Source organism: Diorhabda sublineata, chromosome 11 (assembly GCF_026230105.1).
Source record: "Diorhabda sublineata isolate icDioSubl1.1 chromosome 11, icDioSubl1.1, whole genome shotgun sequence".
Lineage (NCBI taxonomy): Eukaryota > Metazoa > Arthropoda > Insecta > Coleoptera > Chrysomelidae > Diorhabda > Diorhabda sublineata.
Window position 1 is genome coordinate 4,544,875 of NC_079484.1, and position 24,466 is coordinate 4,569,340.

The window sequence follows — 24,466 nt, forward strand, 5'->3', positions numbered from 1 at the left end:
GTGAACAAAATCTACTAATCTTCAAGAAATAAATATATAAGACAGTGGTTTTTATTTTGTCTATGATTAAAGTAGTACCATATGATGTTTGATCCGTTGGAAATTGCCTAAAATTAAAATTGTGACTTTTCTAATATTTATGACAGTGACGTTTAATACGAGATGAGCTCGAAGTTGTTTGCATAATGTATACATTATAGTTTATTATTTAATTAATAATTAGTGTATAGTAGTATAGTATATAACTTAAACTAAGTTTTTATTTAATAAAATATTTATAACTACACCGAATTAACTTTATTAGGACAAAATGTTGAGTACGAATTTCTTATATGAGAAAAGACCTTTAAAGAAACAGCGAATCGGTCCCCCTGATGTATATCCACAAGAACCAAAACAAAAAGAGGATGAATTGACTAGTATGAATGTAAAGCATGGATTTCCTACGATGACTCATTTGAGCGATGAATTTGGAACAGCTAGAAATTGTAATGTCACTGCTAGCAAGGTATCTATGAATATTTAGATTTAGTACAAGACTTTATTTAAATGACATTATTTTATGATGTGTATAAGAATTCATTGAATTGTAATTTCATGTTTTGAAAGACCTCACAAATTGGAACTACTTGTGCTATTAGTTCTCTTATCATTCGATAATTTTGCCTATTTTAATAGTAATTTTAGACTGTGTATCAACTGATAGCTGCTCTGGTCTCAACTAATTTCCTATACATGAGATGGATTAGAACTATAAAATTAATAGAAATACTTAATTATTTGCTTTGTTTGTGTAGTCTTTGATATTGAATTTTCAGGTTGGAGCTTACTTCAATGCAATTATTTTACGAAAAGAGGAATTATCAATGTTACCAGATTCTGGTAAAAAAAGACAACAAATAAATCCAAAAGATAATTTTTGGCCAGTAACAAATCGTACAAAAAACCACATAGAAGCTTGGTTTAAAGATTTATCAGGGAATAAACCTTTGATGAATTTATCTAAGAGAGCACCCAATTTCAATAAAAAGGAAGAAATATTTGTGATGTTGACTGAGTATCAAGTTCCAATGCTTAGAGCTGCTTGGTTTATCAAACTTAGTTCAGCTTATACTGTTGCTGTTTCAGAGGCTAAAATTAAAAAAAGACAAATGCCCGATCCAACTACTGGTGAGCATAATAGATTTCATTAGGTCATTAGTTTTGTTATCACTATGACATAATTCTTTTAATTAAATTTATTACTCCTTAAGAAAATCATTTTCAGCAACATACCGACGAATTTTCTTTAGTATATCACACTTTTCAGTTGATAACTCAAAAACTGACAAAGTTACTGTAATATTAAATATTTATGTGACAGTATTTAAAATAAGATTTCTATATTTTCTAGCACCAATAGTACAATAAAAGATGTTTTTAAATTTTTTTACTTATGACACTATTTGAGCGGAGATGCAATATATTTTAACTGTATAAGTCTCTATATATTTATAATGTATTATAAATATTTAGTATACAAAATGATTACAAAACAAATAAGCAAAACTAGCACTTTATATTTGATTAATTGTTAGTGCCATATTGGAAAAGTCTTTATTTTAGTTAAATTCACAGTGAAATGTAAGATATTTATTGTAATTTTTTTATTGCTTCTCTTTCTATCTCCACTCATTATTGAAAGTCAAATTTATATAATATTTGTTAGTTCATTACCTAGACTAATAAACTGTTTCATATATTTAATATCAATTACTATTTTTTTTAATTCTCAGAATGGACAGGTACTACTTTAAAGTTCCTTAAAGATCAACTACCAAAGCTACAAGAGCTTTATTCTCAAACTGAAAAACCAGTCAGCTCTATGTTGAATACAGTTCATACAAATGAGACTGAACAAAAGCTTGCAATGAGACACTGGAATTACTGTACAAGGTTACTAAAATATATGTATGAGGAAGGTATATTTGAATATATATTTCTTAATATCATTGCATTGTATCTTGAACATTTTATGACTGGAAATTCTATGCATAATAATGTACCTTTTATGTTTTTGTTAGGACTTATGGACCGACAAGAAGTTTTAAACTGGATAATAGAACTTCTAGAAAAACAAAAATCACAAACACCTGGAGACGATGGCATATTAAGGATATTTCTACCTCTTACTCTTCAATATTTGGATGAATTCGTTCAATCTGAGCTTTTGTCAAGACGTCTAGCACATTTTTGTGCCAAAAAATTAGGAAGTATGTTGACCAATGTTGCTGAAACTAACATTATGACATCACCAATTAGTGAAAGTAAGACTGAACAAAAAGAAACTGAAAAGGATAAGAAGGAAACTGCAACTACCAATCCACTTCAAAGTACAATTGCTGAATATCAAAATTGTCCTCATCATCGTGATATTGGTGAGTTGTAATGGAGGAATAGTTGAGATTATAATAATTTGTTTCTACAGTTTTGCAGCTGAGTACTATAATTCAAACAATAGTATTGGAATGTCCAACTGCACTTGTATGGTGTAGTACTGGTGTTGGAACTATTTGGCATGGTTCTCCTTTAGACAGTTTACCAGTTTCACCTTCGTTACTACCAGTACCTCCTCGTTGTGATATGGATACATTTAAAAAGCAAATTATATATGCGGAGAGCTGCATTAGAGAAAGAAGCAAAAAAGCAGAAGGCAGATGGTGTACAGAAAAATGGCAAGTGTCACCAGCAGGTAAGAAAAAATTTATATTTTGTGTTTCCGATAAATATTTTTCTTATTAAAATAGAAGAGTAAAGGTTAGTGTTTGACTTTTGTCTACATTTGTTTAGTCTTCGATTCCTGTTGGTACACTTTTAGGTATAGTGACAACAAAAGTACTGGCAGCTCTAGACGCATTAGATAGACATCGTTTTGATAAAATGGATTCCACAAATTCATTAGATACATTATATGCAAAGGTTAGTATAGTATTTCAAACTATGCCATTTTTTATTCATTATTTTCTCCAATATTAGAAGTAGTATTCTTTGTAAACTCCACCTATTGTTGTTGTCCATATCTTTATAGTAGTCCATCTATAAAATATCCCAATTCATTGTTATTTGATCACTTTACAGATATTCAGTGGATCCAATGATCAAGAAAATGCTGTTGTCAAATTATTATGTGAATGGGCAGTATCTCCAGAGAGAACAGGAGAGCACAGAGCCCTAGCAGTCGCTGCTCTACTTGATAGAAGACAGTCTGATATGAATAGTTCTGCAGATCAGGAAACAACACCTGGTGATGATAAAGATTCAAGTAGTAGTGTTCCAGGTGGGCCTCCAATGTTTCAATCACTACTAATGAAATTTTTGGATAATGATGCACCTGTACCATCCCCTGATGACTGTTCAATGGTATGCTTTTTCAATATTGGCGTATATATTGCTACATATATATTTTATTTTAGAAAAAGACTGCATTTTCAAATTTGGTTCATCTTTTTACTGAACTTATTCGTCGAGATGTATTTTCTCACGATGCCTATATGTGCACCTTAATATCAAGAGGAGACTTACTAGGACCTGACGAAAATTCAGATAGCAACTTACATCACCACCACACAAAAATGGAGGCTAGTAATTTGAATCAAAATTTATTCAACTCTTGAGATTATGTTATTTTATAATGGCATTTATTATTTTCAGCCAATGGACTGTGATGACAATATTGATCATGATATTGACAAAATCCTTCAAAACATCAAAGAAGACCAGCAGAATTCTATGGACTTTCCAGATAGTCCCAAAGAACACGACCATGGCCACCATTCACATGTTCCATCTTCAATGGGACATGTTCCTATGGAAACTGATCACAATGATCATAAAGTAAAACCATCGAGGCATTTACTATACACAACTCATTTTCCTTTAAGCCAGGATGATCCTTTTTCTCAGCATGATTCTAATCAACGTCATGTATTACTGTATGGTGTTGGAAAAATTAGAGATGAAGCTAGGTTAGTATGCTGTTTTATTTTTCATTTTACATTAACCCTGTGTTGATTTCCGCTTCTTGTGCTTCCTCTTCATCAGTTGTTATTCTGACTTCATCAATTTTAGTTTTTTATGTGTATTTTTGATATTTGTTTTCAATTCCCAGGAGATTGTTTCTAAAGGTTTCTAAGTGGTTTATTATTTATTTTTATTGTGTTTGATTCAGTTGATAATAAACTTATTTTGCAGACACACTGTAAAAAAGATGTCCAAGGAAATTTGTAAACTGTTTTCAAAAAAATTCAGTGTTGACGTCGTAGAAGGTGGCAAAGTGAAGAAACAACGCAATGAATTCAATTTTGAGGCTACAACACAAAAATGTCAAAGTCTCAGCTATTTTGATCAACATTTGGTTACTTGGCAATGTAGTGTTACTGTCATAGAGATGTTAAATTCATTTGGAACTGGAAACTCCAATTATTTACCCGTACAGGAACATGTAGCATTTCTATTTGATCTCATGGAATTAGCCTTGAATATTTATGGGTTGATTGAAGTTTGTATACAGATTTTGAAAGAGTTACCTGATGTCGAGACCCAGTTGTATAATAAAAATTTAACATTAAGTAGAAATTATACAACTTCTTTAAGTTTGTATGTTGTAGGAGTACTAAGAAGGTATCATTGTTGTTTATTATGTAAGTATCAGCTTATAATTTGTACACTGTTTATCAACTTATATTCTTCAGATATCGGGGGTAAATTGTGGGTAAAACTACAATTTTGTCCTCAAAATATCTAGTAGTAATAATATGTCAACAAAAATCTCATAATAGGTTGTAAGTCATTATTATATCAATTTTTTTAGTATCACCAGAACAAACTTCGGCTGTTTTTGAAGGTTTATGTAAAGTTGTCAAACATGTATCGAACCCAGGGGATTGCAGTTCGGCAGAAAGATGTATCCTGGCTCATTTGTACGATTTATATTCTTCCTGCAGTTTATTAAAATCAAAACCACACGCAGTCGAGCCATTCGGTAACGCCTATCCAAAAATTAAACAGGCCTTATATACTTCTCCTCAGCCGACACCTACCAATATTTATGTCTACAACGCCCAGTATATGCAAGAATTATTTATTAATCCTAGAAGAGCTGGACGAATTGACAGTGTTTTGGCAAAACAGTTGAATGAAAATGGTAACAATAGGTGTGTACTATGATTTATTTTTTATGCGTTGTGGTAAAATAAGTATTTAGTACATAAGTAGATATATTCTGATAGGTTTCAATTAATTTACTGAGAACTGTAATTTGAATGCACCATAAATAATAAAAAATATTGAGTTTGGTCCTGTTTTGTTCAGACAAAAAGAGGACATTAATTTCTTCCAGGTACAATCTACATCAAGGGTTTTATTGATTAAAAAATGGTAGACTGAAAATATAAAATTACAAAAATTATATGTAAATTTTTTCAGATATTCATTTGTTAGTAATGCTGTGATTCAAGTATGTAGAGAGATGGAAAATGAAAGGCTAAATGATCTAGCAATATTGTGTGCCGAAATGACTGCATGTTGTAATTCCCTAGCATCTGAATGGTTGGGCGTCATTCTTACCCTTTGTTGCCCTTTATCACATCCTGGATATTACACGGAAGTGCTTAGCCAATTAGATATACAGGTAATCCAAATTTCCTTTTATTGTGAATATTTAGTTAATTGAATTTTAAATTTGGTATTCCCAAAACAACAGAAATAGAATAAGGACAGAACAAATTCGACAAAACCTAATAGGTTTGTGGATCATCTAGAAAATAAATTGAAACCCTTACAAAAGAAATGAAATGCCAAAAGAGAATATAAGAGTACCATTTTACTGATTTTTTCAGACAAAATTGAAGGAACAACCTGACTACATTTGAGAAAAATAATTGCTTCAAGAAATTCCAGCTTTTAACAATTTCACTTACCTTGAAATTCTGGAAGTTTGCTTATCATCATACTTTAAACTAAATCTCACCGTACTGGCAGTTTTCAAATACATATTAAAATTTAAAATGATGATTCTCATTGACATTGGCACGTGTGTTGTCTGTTTGAGGTAAGCAGGAGGCTTACATTCTTCTCTGTTTGTTCTCAAGAATACTGGTGAATGGATTGGGATTTTGTCAATAGTGTGATAGAAGATAAATTGAAAATATTATGAATATCGAATATTTACTGTTACTTGTAAAATGAGAATTATTTGAAATTATGAAATTTGGATTTGAGAAAGCCTCTCAAGTGAGTAGAATTCTGAACAGCATCATAGGAAAAACATTTGGAAAGGAAAGTGTTCAATAAATTTTCTAGATGTAGCTTTCTACAAGTACTGAATGATGGTATATATGTTGATATTATGTGCGATATATCAATATTTTTAAATTTTGTGTTAACCCATTTAATTATATATGTAATATTTTTTTACAGGATGTAAGCGTTCACAATGCTTTAGCAGTTTTTACATGTATTTTAATAGCAAGACATTGTTTTTCTCTTGAAGATTTCGTAAGAAGGGTAGCTTTGCCTAGTTTATTGAAGGTAAGGAAAGTTTAAATATAAAAAAAACCTACTATATCGCTTGTGTTATTAATATCGTTTATTAGTATAAAATCATTTTTCTGATGGTTTTCAGCTGCAAAATGATTATCCTCAGGATTTCAAGATGTTTTTACCAAACGTTAGTAGTGATTGCATTGTTGTTTTGAATGTTTCTTTATTTTAACTATATTATTTGTATTAAAAACTAGATGTTTCACAGAATGGGTTAGATAATGTATGTTTAATATTTTTTCTTCGTTTTCGTAATAGTATTTTGGCCACAGTACCTAAATTTATAAATTTCAATTTAAAAATCTTTTAACCCATTCTGTATTTAACTATATTTATTTTTCAGTAAAAATCAATTAAAAATATTTATCTATTCGAATTTGAAATTTTTTTAAATAAAATATCATTTTCTGTTCCAACTTTGATAAATGTTTCTAAAAATTATATGAAATTTTGCTTTTTACGTTTGAATCTTGTCTTGTTACTGATATTATTGAATAGAATTTAAATGAGAGTGGTTCTATCTTATATAATGGTTTTTATCGAAGATTCATTAGTACTAAAATTTGTAATGAATACTTATATGGTTACTTCCCTATATTATCCAACAAAAATCTCATTTATTATTTATTCAATGTCACTATAATGGAAAGCTTGATAAATAATAAATTATGACTTTGTTTTTAATATCCGGGAGAGTCAATATCTCTGTGTCCCTTTTATGCCAATTTTTGTTTGCAATGTAAGACATTTGGTATAAAGTAATACCTGTCTGTTGATTAATCAATTTACAGGTGAAATCGTTGGACAATGGCGAAGGTAGAGCTGAAGGAGGCATGCGTTTAACTTGCCATTTGTTACTACGATTATTTAGAACAGCCGAAGGCCCTCAACCGGGACTTTATTCTGTCGGATCTCCACCACTTACTACACCACGACCACCGTTGGGAGTTAGACTCAGTTGTGATCGTCATCTTTTAGCTGCTGCACATAGGTAAAACTGTCGTTCAATTTAGTATAAAACGTATTTATTAATATCTTAATCTTTCATGAATATAAAAATATAGTGATAGTTGAATGTAATGGGTTTGGGGCTTGATTTTATTGAGATTCAACCTGGGAAGGCACCACCAGAGTACTTCTTTTTCGGTTTCACATTATCTAAAACTCTTATAGGAGCAGTTTCGTTCACTACAGAAATGCTTCTGGACAATAGAACACAATTATTATTCTTTTCTGGTCTATTTGATTCTTGTATGACCAATCCACCTGATTCGATATCAGATGTGTTCCATTGCAAATGATTAAACTGATTGGATTCCAATTTAACTCCATAAAATTTATTTCAATTTCATATGAATGTTTAGAACTTGTTCTATGTTGTTAATAGGAATATACACGTTGGTCCTGTATTGGCTGTATTGAAAGCAGTGTTAATAGTTGGAGATGCAACTGCGAAGGAGGGAACTGAACTGAGTTTGAGCAATATTTTAGGAACAAGTGATCTCCATAGTGGTGTTGATGGTCCGAATTTGGATTTACCGTAAGTGTATATATAATGAAATGTATCAATATTGAAAGGAGATTACAGGAAAGCACATGTTTTCATTACAATGATTAAGTAAACTTGAAAATCCTATTTGGTACCAAAAATTTCAATTTCCTTTTTCTTTTTTGTACAATACATTGAATTTAAAATATTGTAGGAATTTGTAAAATATTTCTTCTTAGACCAGAACTCTGGTGCAAGGTTAAATAAAGTTTCCTAAATTTGGAAAGGTCGTTTTTACACTTTTAGGTTAAAAATACTCAAAAACTAGATCTTCTAGATTAATTCGGATTCAGATTCTTATTGTTTAGTGAATATTAAAAATTAATATTGGTATTTTTATAAATAGGAAAACAAACAATATTTTTTTGTAATCTTCTTTTTAGAATAGCGAATCATCACACATCTTTTGATTTATTTTATATTATTATTGTTTATATTTTTGTTGTTTCTATTTCTTTTTTTGTTAGGATGAACGTGGATGTGTGCGGATCGAGGACGACACATAGGTTTGTCAAATCGATAATAATTAAGATCATCGCTTTGCATTGTTTGTGTCACCCTACGCTTGCACCGTCCTATTTTTTTTTATATAGAACTACCAAAATACTTCAAATAAGTACTTATAAAAAATACTTTGAGTCCCTTATGTTCGATTTTTACCAGCTGTTTTTATAAGTTTTTGTCATAGACATATAAAAAGGTATAAGGGTTTAATTCCCATACCGTATTGCAGATGGGTCATTGTATTATTATTTTATCTATTAAGATGATATTACACCTTTTAAGATTTTTTAATATTATTTTCGTTATTGAATTAATCAACACTGATGCACATAAATTTGTATATTTTTGTCGATAGTTGCGTTAATGGATATTTTTGAAAAAAAAGTATTTTTTATTAGTATATTCGGCGGTTCTGTTTGTGTGTCTGTATCTTCGTTGCAAAGCTTGTACATTCACGATCCACCAGAATGAATTAATACCTCGTTCCTGTGACTGTTTCTTTAAAACACTGGGTTTTCTCATTTTCTGGAACGTATTTCAATACGAGAAAAATTAAAAAAAAACTGAAATAATTTATAATATATAACAATAAGTTTGTATTGTTAAATAAGTGGAAACGTTTTCAATTTTGATTTTTCTTGTAAACTATCTTGTGTTTTTTTTTAATAAAGTGGATTAATCCATTTCCATTTTTCACTTGTAAATAAGTAGTAGTGAGTAATTAATTTCGCTATTAAAAACTTGTTACTAAGTATCAATATCTATATAACATTGTTCGAACTGTTACAAATAAATAAATAAAAGTTCTATAAACATGTTAAAAGACTTTAGAAAATCTGGGCTCATTAAAACTTGACATATAACAGTCAAAAACAAAAAGGTGGTCCACTAGAACTAGTAGTGTGTCAACTTTTATATAAAATGTTTGCTAAAACTGAAAATAGGGAAGATACAACTTTTTAAATGGACATTATTTTTGCTACTAAATGATTGGATTAGATGAGCTGGGTTCTAAGGTCGTGAATTTACCTCGCTAACACTTTGAACTATTGGGTATCCAATACCAGCAACGACTTTGCAAAGCGAACTACCTATCTGGGGGCTATGCGGCTTACCTCTTCTAGCTTTACAAAGCTTGAGTGTAAATACCGTAGACTTTGTTTATGAATTGCCTCGCATTCACAAAGGAAGTATTCGGTGGTTTCGTTTGACTTTTATAGAAGTGACAAGAGCTCTGGAAAGCTTCTTTGATGTTCTTCAGATGGTAGTTCACTGGACAGTGCCCAGTAATCATACCAGTAACTCTGCTTAGTTCGTCTTTGTTCAATGAAAGGGCCTTTTTAGACCAGTTGGAGAAATAAGATTGTTTCAGACAGACCAGAGGTCTTATTCCATGGCCCCACTTTTTTATTACCATTATTTGATGGCTTTTTGGAAAACCTATGAAAGGTTGTGGTCCTAGGAAAGAAATTGTCCGGCCTTTGTTCGCCAGATCTTCTTTTATATGCGAGCTTCTGAGTCTATCATTTCTAATTACTCCTTTCACTTTTCTAAGTTATTTTATCCCTGCTTCTCCAATTTTACTCTTCTCTTTCTGTTAATCCACAAGATTTATAGCTTGTAAATTGCTTTGAACACATTCATTTTTATTTCTTTGGGAATTGCTTTTTTGTTTATGAGCCACTTGCTTAATGTATAGTGGTATACCTTATTCGCCTTCTCTATTCTACTGTTTAGTTCTGAATTCTGGCTTCCTGTTTTTTCCAATATAATTCTTAGGTATTGGAAGCTACTAACTTGTTTTATATGTTCCTTTTCAACCCAGTTTCTTCTTTTGCATTTTCCACTACCATAACTTTGGTTATCTTTTCGTTCATTTCCATTTCGTTTTGTGTTAATATTCGGTTCCAGAATCAAGAGCTATTCATAAACATTAATTTTATCTGTAACATTAAACATAAATTTTTCCTTTTATTGCAAAAATTTTTATACATAATGTATATAGTTGAATAGAAATTGGGATTCACAAGTTTGTAGTAATGAATAAAATAAATAAAGCATCTTCTGTCAGTGATTAATATATTTATTAAAATACAAAAATTAATTTAATGATAAAAGAATTTTCAAAATGATTTATTTAACAGTTCGTATAGTGATAGTTGTTTGTATTGTAAATAGGGTGGTTTTGTTGACATGTTGTCAATATAATAATACATTTTTACTACAACGAATTCGTCCCTTAATCCATTTTTATATGTACATATTGATTTTAAAAAAATAAAATATTTGAAAACTAATATATAAAAAAATTATTTCTTTAGACAATCCAGTACTGGTAACGCAGAAAGTACAGCATCACTTTCGGCATTCGCTTGTCATGTTTTAAGAGAAATCTGCTCCCAACAATGGGTACTAGAACGTTGTCTTTCATCCGATGTATTATGCCATGTGGATAATTTATTAGACCCATTATTGTCGCATTCTCAAGCTCAAAGACTATTGCATATGATATGCTATCCGGATGCTGGTTCCAGTATTGATTCTTTGGATCAGAAATCAATGATAACTCGAATACTAGAGGTAGTGTATATATATTTTTTTAATTTTGTTTTTCGCTAAGGAACAGCACTATCAGTACATTTTTTTTTTAGAATCTAGAACAGTGGACGTTACGGATGTCAATCCTCGATCTCCAATTAATGTTCGAACAATTTAGCGCCAATTCTCCAGAACTCTCTCAATGGTTAGACACTGTCGCCAAAGCGGCTATTGATGTTTTTCAATTGAATACTCCATACGACATACCCGCCGAAGAAAAGAAGAACGATAAGAAACAACAGGTTTCGATCTGGCTAGTAGCGCCTTTAATTTCTAAACTACCAGCTGCAGTTCAAGGACGTGTATTAAAAATAGCTGGACAAGTTTTAGAGAGTGGTGGTTGGTGCAAAGAGCAAAAAAACAAGCTTAAAACTTGTGGCGGGGAAAGTCAGAGTTTACTGACGCATCAACCGTTTTTACAGTTGGTTTTGACATGTCTAAAAGGACAAGAAGAAGGGCTACGAGAAGGTTTACTATCATCCTTGCATCAACAACTGTCGCAGGTACGTATTCCTTTTAATAAATGTATCTATAACTAAGTAAGGTATGAAGAGGACTCAATATATAGAAAACAATCTAATAACGTATATACAGGGTGAGAAAGTAATATAAAGGCTAAATAACTCGGTTATAATTGTTCTCAATACCTGAAAGAAAAGGTAAATCGAAAAATTATTTGTGACACGTTTCTTCCCGTTAGTCAACAGTGATTTTTTTATTCCTAAGAAATAATTATGTTTCAGCTCATACAGCAAGCGAAAGAAGGAAATCTTCAGGATGTTACAGGTACTGAAAGAACTTTAGATGGTCTTCAGTTACGTTTTGCTCTGGTAGGAGGAGTATTTGAAGCATTCCAAAGAAATCCTTCTGCTACGACGGATTGGGCACTATTGCTCGTGCAATTGGTAACTCACGGACTAATTGATCTCCACACTCATAGTGATTTGTTTACTATAGTTATTGATATGTTAGCAACTTTAGTTCATTCCGCAAAAGCAACTGACAGCCAGGTATTATCAATTTTTTTAACAACGAGTAGATAATTTTATTATATATATTTACTAGAAAATAGAGAGACTACAAAATCTTGTATTTTTATCCCTATTACCATCTCCCTTGGATAATTAAATAAGTGTTTTGTTTTAGGATGATAGTAGAAAAATGTATCCTAATTTATTGAAAAAACTAAAGAAAGAGGTTGGGGAGAAACAAAATGCTTCACTGCAACACATTCGACAATTGCTTCCCTTACCAAGGATACAAACAGAAGTCATCGCTGTGGAACCAGCGGGGTCAAGTAAAGGTAATAAGATGACCTTTGACAGCGTTGATAAGAAACACGATTTACAGGTATTATTAGAAACAATTTTTTCCTGATTTTCTTTCATTCAATGAATTATTTGCATTATAGGTAACGGATAAACAACGTGTAAGCAATTGGGATATACTAGAAGGTATGAAAAATCCGGCACCGTTATCTTGGGCTTGGTTTGGAGCTGTGAGACTAGAAAGAAAATCTCTAGCGTGTGAAGATACTTTCAGATTACTAAAATTCCATACACATAACTTGCAAAAACCTGCTTCACATTATTTAGATCCCCCTCCACTACCTCCGGAAGATCTAGAACCAATACCAGATAAACCGGTAATTGGATTTTCTGCTTGTTTTATGAACTTGATTCTTAATATTACTTTTAGGCCGATACACCTACCTCAGTTGATCAAAGTCCAGCAGGAGCTATAGGAAAAGGTCGTGGTAAAGGTCAAAGAAAGCCTCGCAAACCCAAAGTTCCAGGACCAGTGCATGTAAATCCTATGACTTTAGGACAGTCTCCAATAGGACAAGGACAGCCTGGTATGCCAATGCAAGTTCAAAACAGTAATTCCCAACTTGGACACAATATGGGTGGATACGGGCAAGCACCGGGTATGCAGACGCAAGGTCAACAATATGTAGGAAATACCGGACAACAAAATTGGTTTGGACAAAATCCACAACAAGGATATGGATATCCACCAATGCCAGGTATTTAACTAATAGTTGATGCTAGTAACTATAAAATTTATATAAAAAAACTTAATTTCAAATTAATATTTTTTTATCAGTCAATAGATTCGAGCGACCGCCGCAACCAATTAATAATCAATCGAAGCAAGCTTTATCTAATATGCTTCGATCTAGACATCCAATTAATACCTACATTCCCGGTATGCAAAATAATCCTGCAGCGCCGCAACAACCTGGAAATTACAGCCAAATGCAAAGAGGTTTCCCTAGACAACCGATGCGACAGCCTCATCCCGGTTCAATGCAACCAAACCAGGTAAAATCAAAAGTATATTATTTTCTTTGAAATATTTGTTTAATAATAAAATATTTGGTACAAATAGCTACAATATTCGAATTCAATGTTTGTAATTTTGTGTTGTATAAAACTAATGCAGTGGTGAATTAACCAGCAGGCTGCAGATTTCAAGAGGCGGCAAATTTTGTCCAGCAATTTTCTATTTCCATTTACTCCTACTTACTTGTGCTAGATCACTTGAGTATTATTTTGTTTTATTCTATCTATGAAATAAAAATTCTTTGATAAGAATATATAATCATTTATGGTATACTCATATGGAAAATAGAATAGGGACAAGAATATAGTTCAGGATGGCTCATTGTTTTCTAATTTCTGAATACCATAGTTTTTCTGAAGTACGGAGTTGATAGTAATTTTATCACCTCATGCAATCAGTTAATCCGAATCCACCCTTTTTATTTTGTTTAAATTAAATGCACTGATAAATTAAAAAAAAAAAACATGAAAAATATCGCTTAGAATGGTAAAATTTGTGATATATACATGAGAGTAAATTAATATAAAATTTGATTCTAATATTTTCAGAGCATGTTTCCACAACAATATAGCAATATGCAAAGTAGTATGGGGCAACAATACGGTAATTATGGTGCAAATCCACAGGCTATGATGCAAAGTAATATGCCGGGAAATCAACAAATTATGCAGGGGGCACAAAGTGGTATGTTTGCAGGACAGCAGCAAGGTAATTCTCTCTAAAAAAAAATGTAGAAGATACCCATTTTTATTGAATATTACCACTACAATTTTTGATTTATCACCAGAAAGTTTTTCAAGAAATGTTTGTTACGTTAGTTGATATTTGAAAAAAATCTGATATTGATAATTAGTGATTTGTTCCACGAAAAAAACGAATTTATCTCCGATTTGAAGGTGCTCCAGCTTCCCCTGCGTCCAAAGTTATTTTTTTTTTAAATTGTAGATAGTGTATTTTTTATCAAATATCTCTAGATACCGGAATCTAAGGACCCAATGCTCTTAAGATTGGAAAAATTCACTGAATCTGACTAGAAGGACCAATGGTTTAATTTTGGATGTTTTTAAGTTGATAATAAGTCAAAAACATATAAAATGTGGTTCAAAAATAAAATTGAACTCAAAATTGATAAATAGAACTCTAAATATTTATGAATGATCTACATTTAGTGCGTGTAATCATGCACTACTCTTAGGCTCCTCGCGTTTTTCATTAATTTCATTCATATTAAAAATTTCAACTCTCCTTATACAAAATGTAACATTTTTTATGTGGAAAATGATCATTTTAAATTGTTATTCAAGGTTTTGGACAGCCCAGGCCAGCTCAACCGGACTATCGCCAAATGGGACAGAATCCACGTGCTCCTTATATGCAGCAGGCTCCTAACGTAACTATGAACACCAACATGGGTTCGATGAGTGGAATGGCAAATCAAGGAGTTGCAGCCCCGCCATATTCGAGAACGGGAGCTCAAGGAATGCAAACGAATGTTCAAAATCAAAGTCAGTTTCAACAACAAAGAATGAGATTAATGGCGATGCAGCAACAGCAGCAGCAGCAGCAGCAACAACAGCAAGGTGGACCTCAGGGAAATCAACCATCTCCAGCTTTAGTAGCTCATTTACAAAGACAACAACAAATGAATCAAAATCCTTATCATCAACCGCCTCCTTATAATATGCAGTAAACAAGTGTCTAATTGATATGTTTTCATATCATACTGGCAGTACTGGAGATGTAATATTAATCAATTTGATTAAAGGATCAGCATGTTGAAAGTAATTTATTATAATTACTATAAATGTGCACATTTCCATGTATTCCATATATTGGTGTTCTGGTTTCATCAGTATTAAAATTTTTTGTACTTTATAATTTTATGTATTACATGTCACATTTCATTGCTGCTCATAATTAGTGAAATGAAATAATTTTAGTGACTTAATTGGGTTATTTTTATTTTATAAAATATGATCATTATGTGCGAATTATAGTTTCCAGTGATAACTGCTCGCCAAAAGCATTTTTAATCGTTTATGTGTATATTATAAATCATTTGACTATGGAACTGAGCCTGTTGCACTTAAATGTTCTTATCGAAAATTCTTACAAGTTTTTGTTTACTTTCACTTCTAACCTATATGTGAGATTAAAAGGTTAAAAATTAACCAAGTAGTTAAAACTGAACAATAAGAAAACTCACCGATATAGTTATAAATATATTAGTAACCAAATGGTTACAAATAACCGAAAAGTTACAGAATAGACCCTCGCAATTTTGCATCCACTTTTAATCCTTATAATATAATATACTATTTTTTCAAGAACACTTGAGGAAATTAGGAGTTAGTTGACCCAAAAAGTAAATATTGTTACAATTTTATCCTCACTGATCACTAAATGATCATTAGGATTATTAATATATGTATACATAGTTGTAATTATTTCTGGCTCAGTACTCATTAAAAAACAGAATTAAAGACACTCCCATTTTCAAAAATTTCGTGGATTGAAGATAGTTTTTCTCGGTTGTTAAATTTTCTTATAAAACATTTAGTGTCACAATTTAGCCAGCCGCAGATGATTTATTACATGCACGTGAAGAAATAACTATATAAATACTAGTTTATGGCTATCATTTATCACTAATAGCCCTCTTGTATCAATTTTCAGAATGGTCAATCAATTACTTTGCGTGTTAATACCCAGATTAAATACTACACATGTCTCAGTAAGACGGAGGAACGAAATTATGAGAAAGATGCAAAAGGTTTGAAGGAACGATAGGCGCACTCGATTAAAAACAGCTGTGAAATTTAATTTCACGGCCTGATAGTGAGGTAACGCTGAACATAACAGATTTAAATGTCTCGAGGTCGCAGCGGCGTTTTGAGAGAAATCAAAGCAGTGTTATATTTGCAGTATTTAATCTGGAGTTAGGGTTTCATGTGAAAAGATACATTTGAATTCTACTCGTGACACGCAAATATTGATATTACATTATTTAATATGTATAGTTTATATCTAAGAAAAAGTACAGTGCGAAAAGAAAATTGTGATCTTTTTGTTCAGAACATTTGTTTTGATGCGATGTATATTTTATTTGTATAATAAACTTTTTGAAATTATTCTTTTGTTTCATTCAGTTTAAAAATCTAGCAGATAATATATTTAAATTGGGACACAATTGACTGACACTGGGGAAAAAACTTCTTTATTTCATAACAAGCACATCCCATTATATTTCTAAATTATGGACTTTTGATTATAGAAGAAACTAGAGTATGAACAAACATTTGCTATGGACATTAATGCTTTTATAAAGGTAATGAGCACACAATTATAATGCCAAGATAAACACTATCGCAATTTTTCTATACCACTGTATTTCTCAAGAACTGTTGTAACTTGCCATTTGATCCTAGAGATTGATAGTTTTTCAGTATTTCCAGTCTTTGAACCACGGTAGGTTTTTTGGTATGTTTCATAGAGCATAAGGACGTCCCTTTTGTTCCAGTTCAAAATACAAACGCCTTGATAGTTTTCTTTAGCAATTATAACGCCTTGTTTTGGAAACCACTTCCTTGGAGTTTCTTCCATGATTGGCCCTTCTCAAAGATATGTTATATGGACAAACATAGCCAGTCGGCCCGCTCTACCCTCTAGTACCAAATCTACAAACAACTTCCATCTGACAGACAGATGCTCCTTTTGAAGGGTTAATGTAATAAATAGCTTCTATATAATGTTTTTATTGTCCAACTCATTTCTCTACTTCTGCTAAAGTTGAATATCTTCCTAGAAAATGGTTATTTCTCCAAAAACATTTTAATGTAATTAAAGGAAAGAGTAAAAAAACTTGATACGTGTTTGTTAAGTTTTATTGTCTCACCTATAAAAACATTTATTTAGCTTTCTTAGACTTAATTTTACGGATGTAGAATTCAAGTTCTTTTCCTTCCAATATGTAACCATCTGCTCTTCCACATTGACCGGGTCTTGATGCTAAGCAAGCTGAATAAAAAAAAATCATTTAAATCATTTGAAAAAATATATATAATTCACAGTTTAACGATTTTAGGGATCAGAGTAACTATGACAAGCAGATCATTGTCGCACAAGGTTTATTCAAAACAAATAAAACTTTGAAATGTGAACTCGCTTATGTTTTATCATCATTAAAAATCTTGAAAATATATCAATATAGGATGTTATGTTTCTATTTCAAATCTGTTACAAAAAATAAATTCAACAAAAAGCTAATTGTTATTAAGGTATAAATTTTATATTGGATAATTTACTAGGTGGAATGAAATTTTAAAATCTAGAAATATAAAAATCTACTTACCTAACAATCTACCAGTTTGGAACTGTTCTTCAAGAGCAGGTTCCACCTTTGCTGTCTTTTGCCTAATTTCATATTTTTTCTGTACTTTTTTACTACGTTTTTTATTGAAAATACCTTCTTCTTCGGCAGTCTAAAAATAAAACATGTGAGTTAAAAACAATGAGGAATCATTTCAAGTTATCATAAAAATTCAAAAATCAGTTGAAAATGGCCTAATTTCCAATCATTTTTATCATATGACACGCATTGAATAACATCATTTATTTATAAAATAAAACTGAATAATTATTATTACTTACCAACTTTGCTCCCTTCTTTCGCCCTAAAGGTAGAATATAGTGATTTTCATACCACTGTCTGAATGGAGTGGCATCAACAACCACAATTGCATTTTTTACCAAAGTTTTGGTACGTACCAGTTCATTATTACTGGCATTGTAAACAACATCTATAATACGAGTTTTACGAGCAGTACCTTCACTACCCCATGCAAAATTACCGGTATCTAATCTTAGGGCACGGTATTTCAAATTACCCCCTCGCGTACGGACATAGTGGATTCTGCGAGGTCCTAACTTTGTGTTAGCAGCTGGACGTCCTAATTCAAACTTCCTCTTCTTACGGAGGGGCTTTCTTTTACCTCCGGTAGCTCTCCGTTTATGCCAATGATCTCGGCTGATACCTAAAAAATTCCTAGTATAGAGTAAATAAAATTCTCCGAAAACGTTCGAAAATTATAAAAAACATATAATTCAGATCGCTGTGGGATGGTTTGAGTCGTCAGCACAACACATCGGATAAAATATAATATAGATATCATCATGAAAATATGTTTATAAGAACTTCAAAAAATTTGGTTATGTTTTGGGACAACACTTTTCTTAATCAAAAAAGACAAAAACATGAAAACTATTTAAGAAAACTTTTTCAGGGATAATGTAATTACTATAATTTATAAAAATAAATATAGAACTCACTACGATGCACTAGATTCAAATAAAAATTGTTTCACTGAACTTACCCATTCTAAACGAATAAACTAAAGGACTAGAAGGAAGTTATCAACAGAGTACGTCAAATCAAGTAACGTCAAATAAGGGTTTCCGGTAATTCTACTTTACCGATCTTCACCAGTATAGCCAATCTCCAAGTTGAAATAAAAGATTTTCCCCTAGATATTTAAAATGTTTTGTCTGGAGAATATTGATTTCTTAAAATATTTCGAGTTTTTGTCACAAATATGAGATTACTTTATTATAATAGTAAAAAATTGTGAAAATACAAAATTAATTTTTTTTAGTTTCATCAGTGGGTAATTTTAAAAACGATTGTCACATTGTGAAAAATGTAAATATTAGTCAACGTCAAATATTATATTAAAAATGGCGGATGAATTAGAAGATGATCAATGGTTATACGGTGAAACACCAGATTTAAATATTGAAGAAGCTTCTAAAGACCCACCAATCTCTGAACCTGTTGAAACTGAGGAAAATGGAGTACAAGAGGAACAACAAAAAGAGTCTGAACAACAAGAAGTATATTTTTGGTGTTTCTAAGTTTGTCTCAAACATAACCTATGTTTTATTTTAGCCTCAAACAGAAGAAGCTCCGGTAGCAGATGAAGAAGTGGACACTAATGAACCGGAAGAGAAAGAAATTGAAGAGCCGAGCCAGGATGGTATGGAAGACGGCGAAGTACAACAAAACGGAGAGGATAGCGAAAAAGATCTCGAAGATGATGATAGTGACGATGACGTTAACGTAGTTATAGGGGATATTAAAACAACAGCACCTTCGTATACACCTTTAAATATTAAAAGAGGTGGCTTACTTACTTCTGTAAGTGACAAAACTAAACAAATTCAACAACCACAACAGCAGCCTGGAAAATTTACAGTAGAAGAGTTTGAGCAGATTGGTACCATAAATGGGGTACTAAGTTCAGAATTTAACTTGGATAGTTTAGAAGATAAACCTTGGAAAAAACCTGGTGCAGATATTACTGATTATTTTAATTATGGGTTCAATGAGGATACATGGAGAGCTTATTGTGAAAGGCAGAAAAGGTAGAAATTGTTGAATTTATATAGGTTTTTACAAATTTTTCATTTTATAAACACATTTCCACAATTCTAGTTTTTCGGTATTTAGAATAAAGAAAAAATTATCAATTTGTGATATATTAGTAGTAAGAATAATCAAATGTTTTTGTATAGAATGAGAGTGAATGAATCGGGAGTTGGTATAATGTCTATGAATATGATGGGAGCAATGCCGAGAGGACCAGTCCCTATTATGAACGATAATAGTAAATATACAGGTAATTTCTTAGGTATGTATGAAATATTAACAGCTCTAGTCCACATTCCTGCTATTGTGTAATAAAGACCATACAAGTATTCATTTAAATACTATTCTACAACTTTTTACTTAGAACTTTAAATAAGTTTTTCATGATGATCTATCTTAATTTTTGGTATATTTTGATAGAAAATCAGTTGTAAATGACAGGGAAAAGTCAAAACTGATTTTCTATCAAAAGAGACTTAAAATCAAGATAAATCATCTCGAAAAACATAGTTAAAAGTGTAAGAAGTAAAAAGTTGAAAAAAAGTATTAAGTCATTATATCAGTAGCCCTAATTTTAAAATCAAATTTGATTCTATTGAATCCATTGCTTTATCGTTCCTCAAATTTCAATCGTGTTTCTTCTAAACACTTCACTTATTGATAATTTGCATTGCTTTGGAATCTTCTTATACTTCCTTAGCCATTTCTTCATCTCTGAAAAGCAATGACATTGTTTATTTTCCTTTTCCCTTCTCATATGAGCCACTCTGGTTTCTCCAAGTGTTCTTCTAAGGATTAATATATTAGTAGCCATGTCCTCAATATTATCATGCCACTGAACTAGAGTCGACTTTTTTGTATGGCGAAACAAATTATCAATCTCTGGCTTATTTTTGTGGTCTTTCAGAGGAATATGATTGGTTCTGTCTTTTATAATTTATAACAGTTCCTCAGATGTTCCTTCATATTGGGAAAGTAATGGCAACATATGAGAAGTCGATCTTAGTGATAATTCAACTCAATTTTTTTCTATAACATGAGGCTAACCTCCATTTTCATCGCAATTAAGAGTATTTATCCATATATCTAGTGATGAAACAGTTTGACGCTTCTATTCAAATTTTATTGAATACTAATTTTGATTATACCATGCTCAAGTTTCAGAATTCCAAAATGGCATAGGTGGACTTTGGTCAAAACCAAAAAGTCAACAAGGCACCTGTTGTTTCATTTATAAATGATATTATTGTATAGTTAGTTGCTTTCTGTATTATTAATTACTAAAAATTCTTCCATATCTTGGTGCTAATTATAATCAATTAGGTAAGCGTTACGTTGTGATCTATATAGGAACATTTACATATTTCAGGAAACAATCAAAGGATGCAACAACCTATGAATAAAGGTGATCAACTACCCAAAGTTAATACAATTCAGGTGAGATTATTTTCACTTTTTTAGCAATTTCTTGTTTGAATATTTTCTTCTAATACACACGCTTTGTAAACACCTTTTGGGTTAAAATTTTAGGTAATGACTGCCGACAGAAGAGAATATAGTAGAAAACCGGGTTTTCCTGATATGACTGTTCCTCCACCCGGAAATTTCGAAACATTTCAACCAGAATATGGGTTCAACCCTGAACCGGAACCATTCTATGGTGGTTATGAACCAACGCAAGATTCACAATGGGGTAATTCTATATTTATTCTAATGTGGTGGTTTTCATTTAATTTAACTAACATACTGAATTTTGATAGCATCTATACATAGCATATATACAAGGCTATACATTCTATTGAGAATTGTAGCCATTCAAATTGAGCTCTTTTGACCTTATATTTTTGTAGGTGGTCAGCCCATATTTTATCCCTATCTATTTTATTCCATTTCTTCTTATCCTGCATCTGTTTGTTCCACTCATGTACTCCCAGATTTTGCATATCTTGCACAATTTGATCTTTCTCTATTCTGTAATGTTCCTTGTATCCTGCCGTTTTTCAATACTTTTATTGTGTCTGTAATGGTGTATTCTTTTTGTTGTAATTTTATTTACTATATCCTCATTTTCTAACATACTTTTAATTTCATGGTTCATAAGTCTCTATATGGATCATGTCCAACTTTCACTGAACCACAAAATTTCCTAATTATTCTCTCGTATATCCTTAGTTGTTCTTTGTTTATATTTGTTAGTCTTATAGTTTCAGCGGCATTTGGAACCACCAATGTAATCATTTTGATAAATCATTTATTTCCAATATTTTTATATTTGCAACTTGTTGTACAAATATCAAAACAAAATATAAGCTCACATTTAATCCTCTTCCAATTTCTTTTAAGAACAATTTTTCCAAATTACAGTTAAGTGTTAAAATGATTGCCTCATCTAAAGTATTTGAAACCAATCTCAGGTATATTTTCAGGTAACGAGCCACCTCCTGGTTGGGCACCCACAGAATTAAAAACTTTAACAGGCCCTCCTCCTATGGGACCTCCTCCGATGCATATGGGTCCACCACCTGGTATGGGCGTTAGATCTCCAAGTAGCAGACGTGATGGTAGTCCTCATAAAGAAAGAGATCGTGAAAGAGAATCTAGAACTCGATCAGAAAAATCTAAAGATAGGGAAAGAGATAGAGAACGCGAAAGGTATCTATTTTGTAAAAATAGTTTTATGTCTATAATGTCAATTTGTTGATTCAAAATTTTGTATACTTTTTTAGATCCCATAGAAGAGACAGATCAAGGAGTAGGTCTAGAAGGCATAGATCTCGATCAAGGAGTCCTAGTCATAGGTCACATAGGAAGAAGAAGTCTAAGAGACATGACGATAGTGAATAAGATATACCTAGAGGTTAAGTTATTTCAATTATAATTAGGAACATATGAATTGTGTTTGTAAACCATTTTTAATTGTATTTTTTCAATTTCCATGATTTATAAAAGATAATAAAGTATACTGAAATGTATTCTTTTCGTTGATAATTAAACGAGTTTTATTGAAAACCTTGAAACCTATCGGACAAATCCTCAACGAAATATTTTGAAGGGTATATTGAGGGAGCCAGAGATTATTTGATTTTCGAGCAAAACGGGTGAAAAAAATATAAGATAATCAATGAATGCTACAAATATGTGACATGAACGAAGAAAAGTAACTAGTTATGAAAAGGGCGATGTTGTTCGATAAGTGTACAACGTTTATCTAATTCGATTTTATAATATTTATTGAATTACAATGAAAATATTAATGTGGAATCAAATGGTGTTAGGAAGTATTGTTACTATGGAAGCAAACGACGATTTTTCAAAACAAGTCAGAAGTAATTACTGGGAAGGTCTTCAGATAGCGAATTAGACATTTCATTTGAAGTAAGAGAGTCTGCAAATGGTGCAGTGGGTAGTTTAATACCTGAAAAATCAAGAAGCAGAAAAGCCTGACCTACCAAAAATTTGAAAAATAGTGCGAATTGAAAAATATAAAGAACATCAACTTGCCTATTTTGAAAATTTAAAAACATTAATGACGTCGACTTTGTAGACTACAGCAGTAGTGTGTAGAGACGCTCATCAGAGTCTCTCCTGTTAGACATTCGGAAAATAAAGCAACGCGGATGATGGAAATCCAACATTGTAGCCGAAGAAAAGAATTTATATATATTATTTATATTGTTGTTTTCAATGTTTATAAATCTTAAAATACTATTGAATTAGAATAATGAGTTAATTGGCAGTTTAAATAATGAAATAATCGTCAGTTTTTACAATAATTAATTAAATTATTTTTAGAAACTTGAATAGTTACGTAGTTTTTAAGTTTCTAAATAACTACTTTTCATGACTGATATATGGAGGTTATGAAAAATGTGACGTTTCATAATGTCAAGGTCAAGGTCAATTCTGGTCAAATTTTGAATTATAATTTACCGTCTACAAGCGGACAGTTTTAAGCTAGACTCCCATATGAGATGGTACTCCTTACCTCTACCCCCTATAGGAAAAATATCGATCGAAATACGTTAAATAAAGGTGGCGCCATATTAGCCTCTGCGCAAAATGCTATTATATTATATATTTTACATTATTATGTACAAAGCAAGTCGTTGAATCGGTTTTTAGAGAAATAGGGACATTTTTATACATGATTTGGATAATTTTGTAAATGGCACTAATAAAGGAAAAAATTTCCCTCTGCAGGGCTGGAATTGTGATGATTTTAACTGGTTTCTTTTAGTATGGTTTAACTTATGATGTGTGTGTGCGAGGACAACCGCGTGAGGTATAGAAAACAATTAATGGGGTTGAAAAATGGGTCGCCGAGTTTCCGCGGTATTATTCCCATCCCAGAAAACCTGCAACACCCACGATACCCTCTTTTTGTAATGCTTCGGTCTTATAATTAATTCGCGGCCCTGAAATATGCTCTTTAGTACAGTTCCAGAGACATATTTGGTAACTGTGTA

General features: G+C 31.6%; 3 protein-coding genes across 10 annotated transcripts; 2 read left to right on the forward strand and 1 right to left on the reverse strand.

Moving 5' to 3' along the window:
- The first annotated feature begins 139 nt into the window (after positions 1–139).
- Positions 140–16,707, forward strand: LOC130450198 (mediator of RNA polymerase II transcription subunit 12). Of its 7 annotated transcripts, none has more exons than XM_056788445.1 (25): positions 140–508; positions 819–1,170; positions 1,776–1,961; positions 2,064–2,417; positions 2,468–2,731; positions 2,858–2,958; positions 3,118–3,399; positions 3,453–3,617; positions 3,691–4,004; positions 4,231–4,679; positions 4,850–5,192; positions 5,464–5,668; positions 6,457–6,567; positions 7,371–7,570; positions 7,967–8,119; positions 8,596–8,634; positions 10,954–11,212; positions 11,284–11,733; positions 11,974–12,240; positions 12,377–12,580; positions 12,642–12,875; positions 12,929–13,256; positions 13,337–13,554; positions 14,125–14,284; positions 14,881–16,707. In XM_056788445.1, exons 1-25 carry the CDS (start codon positions 311–313, stop codon positions 15,264–15,266), a joined length of 6,222 nt encoding a protein of 2,073 aa, XP_056644423.1. In that variant the 5' UTR covers positions 140–310; the 3' UTR covers positions 15,267–16,707. The 7 variants fall into 7 exon arrangements, with proteins under 7 accessions (XP_056644423.1, XP_056644424.1, XP_056644425.1 ...); XM_056788446.1 differs by having other exon boundaries at positions 2,864–2,958; XM_056788447.1 differs by lacking the exon at positions 8,596–8,634 and having other exon boundaries at positions 2,864–2,958.
- Positions 16,708–17,425: 718 nt separating this feature from the next.
- Positions 17,426–19,046, reverse strand: LOC130450201 (40S ribosomal protein S8). The gene is made up of 4 exons (XM_056788450.1): positions 18,949–19,046; positions 18,227–18,609; positions 17,928–18,057; positions 17,426–17,593 (listed from the first exon to the last, which is right to left on the reverse strand). The coding sequence occupies exons 1-4, from the start codon at positions 18,950–18,952 to the stop codon at positions 17,484–17,486; spliced, it is 627 nt and encodes a 208-aa protein (XP_056644428.1). The 5' UTR covers positions 18,953–19,046; the 3' UTR covers positions 17,426–17,483.
- A 48-nt stretch (positions 19,047–19,094) lies between these two features.
- Positions 19,095–22,988, forward strand: LOC130450200 (pre-mRNA 3'-end-processing factor FIP1). Of its 2 annotated transcripts, none has more exons than XM_056788448.1 (7): positions 19,095–19,465; positions 19,521–19,996; positions 20,147–20,262; positions 21,370–21,437; positions 21,531–21,693; positions 22,427–22,652; positions 22,727–22,988. In XM_056788448.1, exons 1-7 carry the CDS (start codon positions 19,310–19,312, stop codon positions 22,842–22,844), a joined length of 1,323 nt encoding a protein of 440 aa, XP_056644426.1. In that variant the 5' UTR covers positions 19,095–19,309; the 3' UTR covers positions 22,845–22,988. The 2 variants fall into 2 exon arrangements, with proteins under 2 accessions (XP_056644426.1, XP_056644427.1); XM_056788449.1 differs by having other exon boundaries at positions 19,119–19,465; positions 20,147–20,250.
- The last annotated feature ends 1,478 nt before the right edge of the window (positions 22,989–24,466 follow it).

Coding starts and splice junctions, on each gene's coding strand:
- LOC130450198 (XM_056788441.1), top strand. CDS start 311: ATGTTGAGTACGAATTTCTTATATGAGAAAAGACCTTTAAAGAAACAG. Junction 2,732..2,857: donor ATGGCAAGTGTCACCAGCAG/GTAAGAAAAAAT, acceptor GTACACTTTTAG/GTATAGTGACAACAAAAGTA. Junction 14,285..14,880: donor GTTTGCAGGACAGCAGCAAG/GTAATTCTCTCT, acceptor TTGTTATTCAAG/GTTTTGGACAGCCCAGGCCA.
- LOC130450201 (XM_056788450.1), bottom strand. Junction 18,058..18,226: donor GAAAGAAGGGAGCAAAGTTG/GTAAGTAATAAT, acceptor TTTTATTTTTAG/ACTGCCGAAGAAGAAGGTAT. Junction 17,594..17,927: donor CCAAACTGGTAGATTGTTAG/GTAAGTAGATTT, acceptor TTTTTTATTCAG/CTTGCTTAGCATCAAGACCC.
- LOC130450200 (XM_056788448.1), top strand. CDS start 19,310: ATGGCGGATGAATTAGAAGATGATCAATGGTTATACGGTGAAACACCA. Junction 21,438..21,530: donor CCAAAGTTAATACAATTCAG/GTGAGATTATTT, acceptor TTAAAATTTTAG/GTAATGACTGCCGACAGAAG. Junction 21,694..22,426: donor AACGCAAGATTCACAATGGG/GTAATTCTATAT, acceptor GTATATTTTCAG/GTAACGAGCCACCTCCTGGT.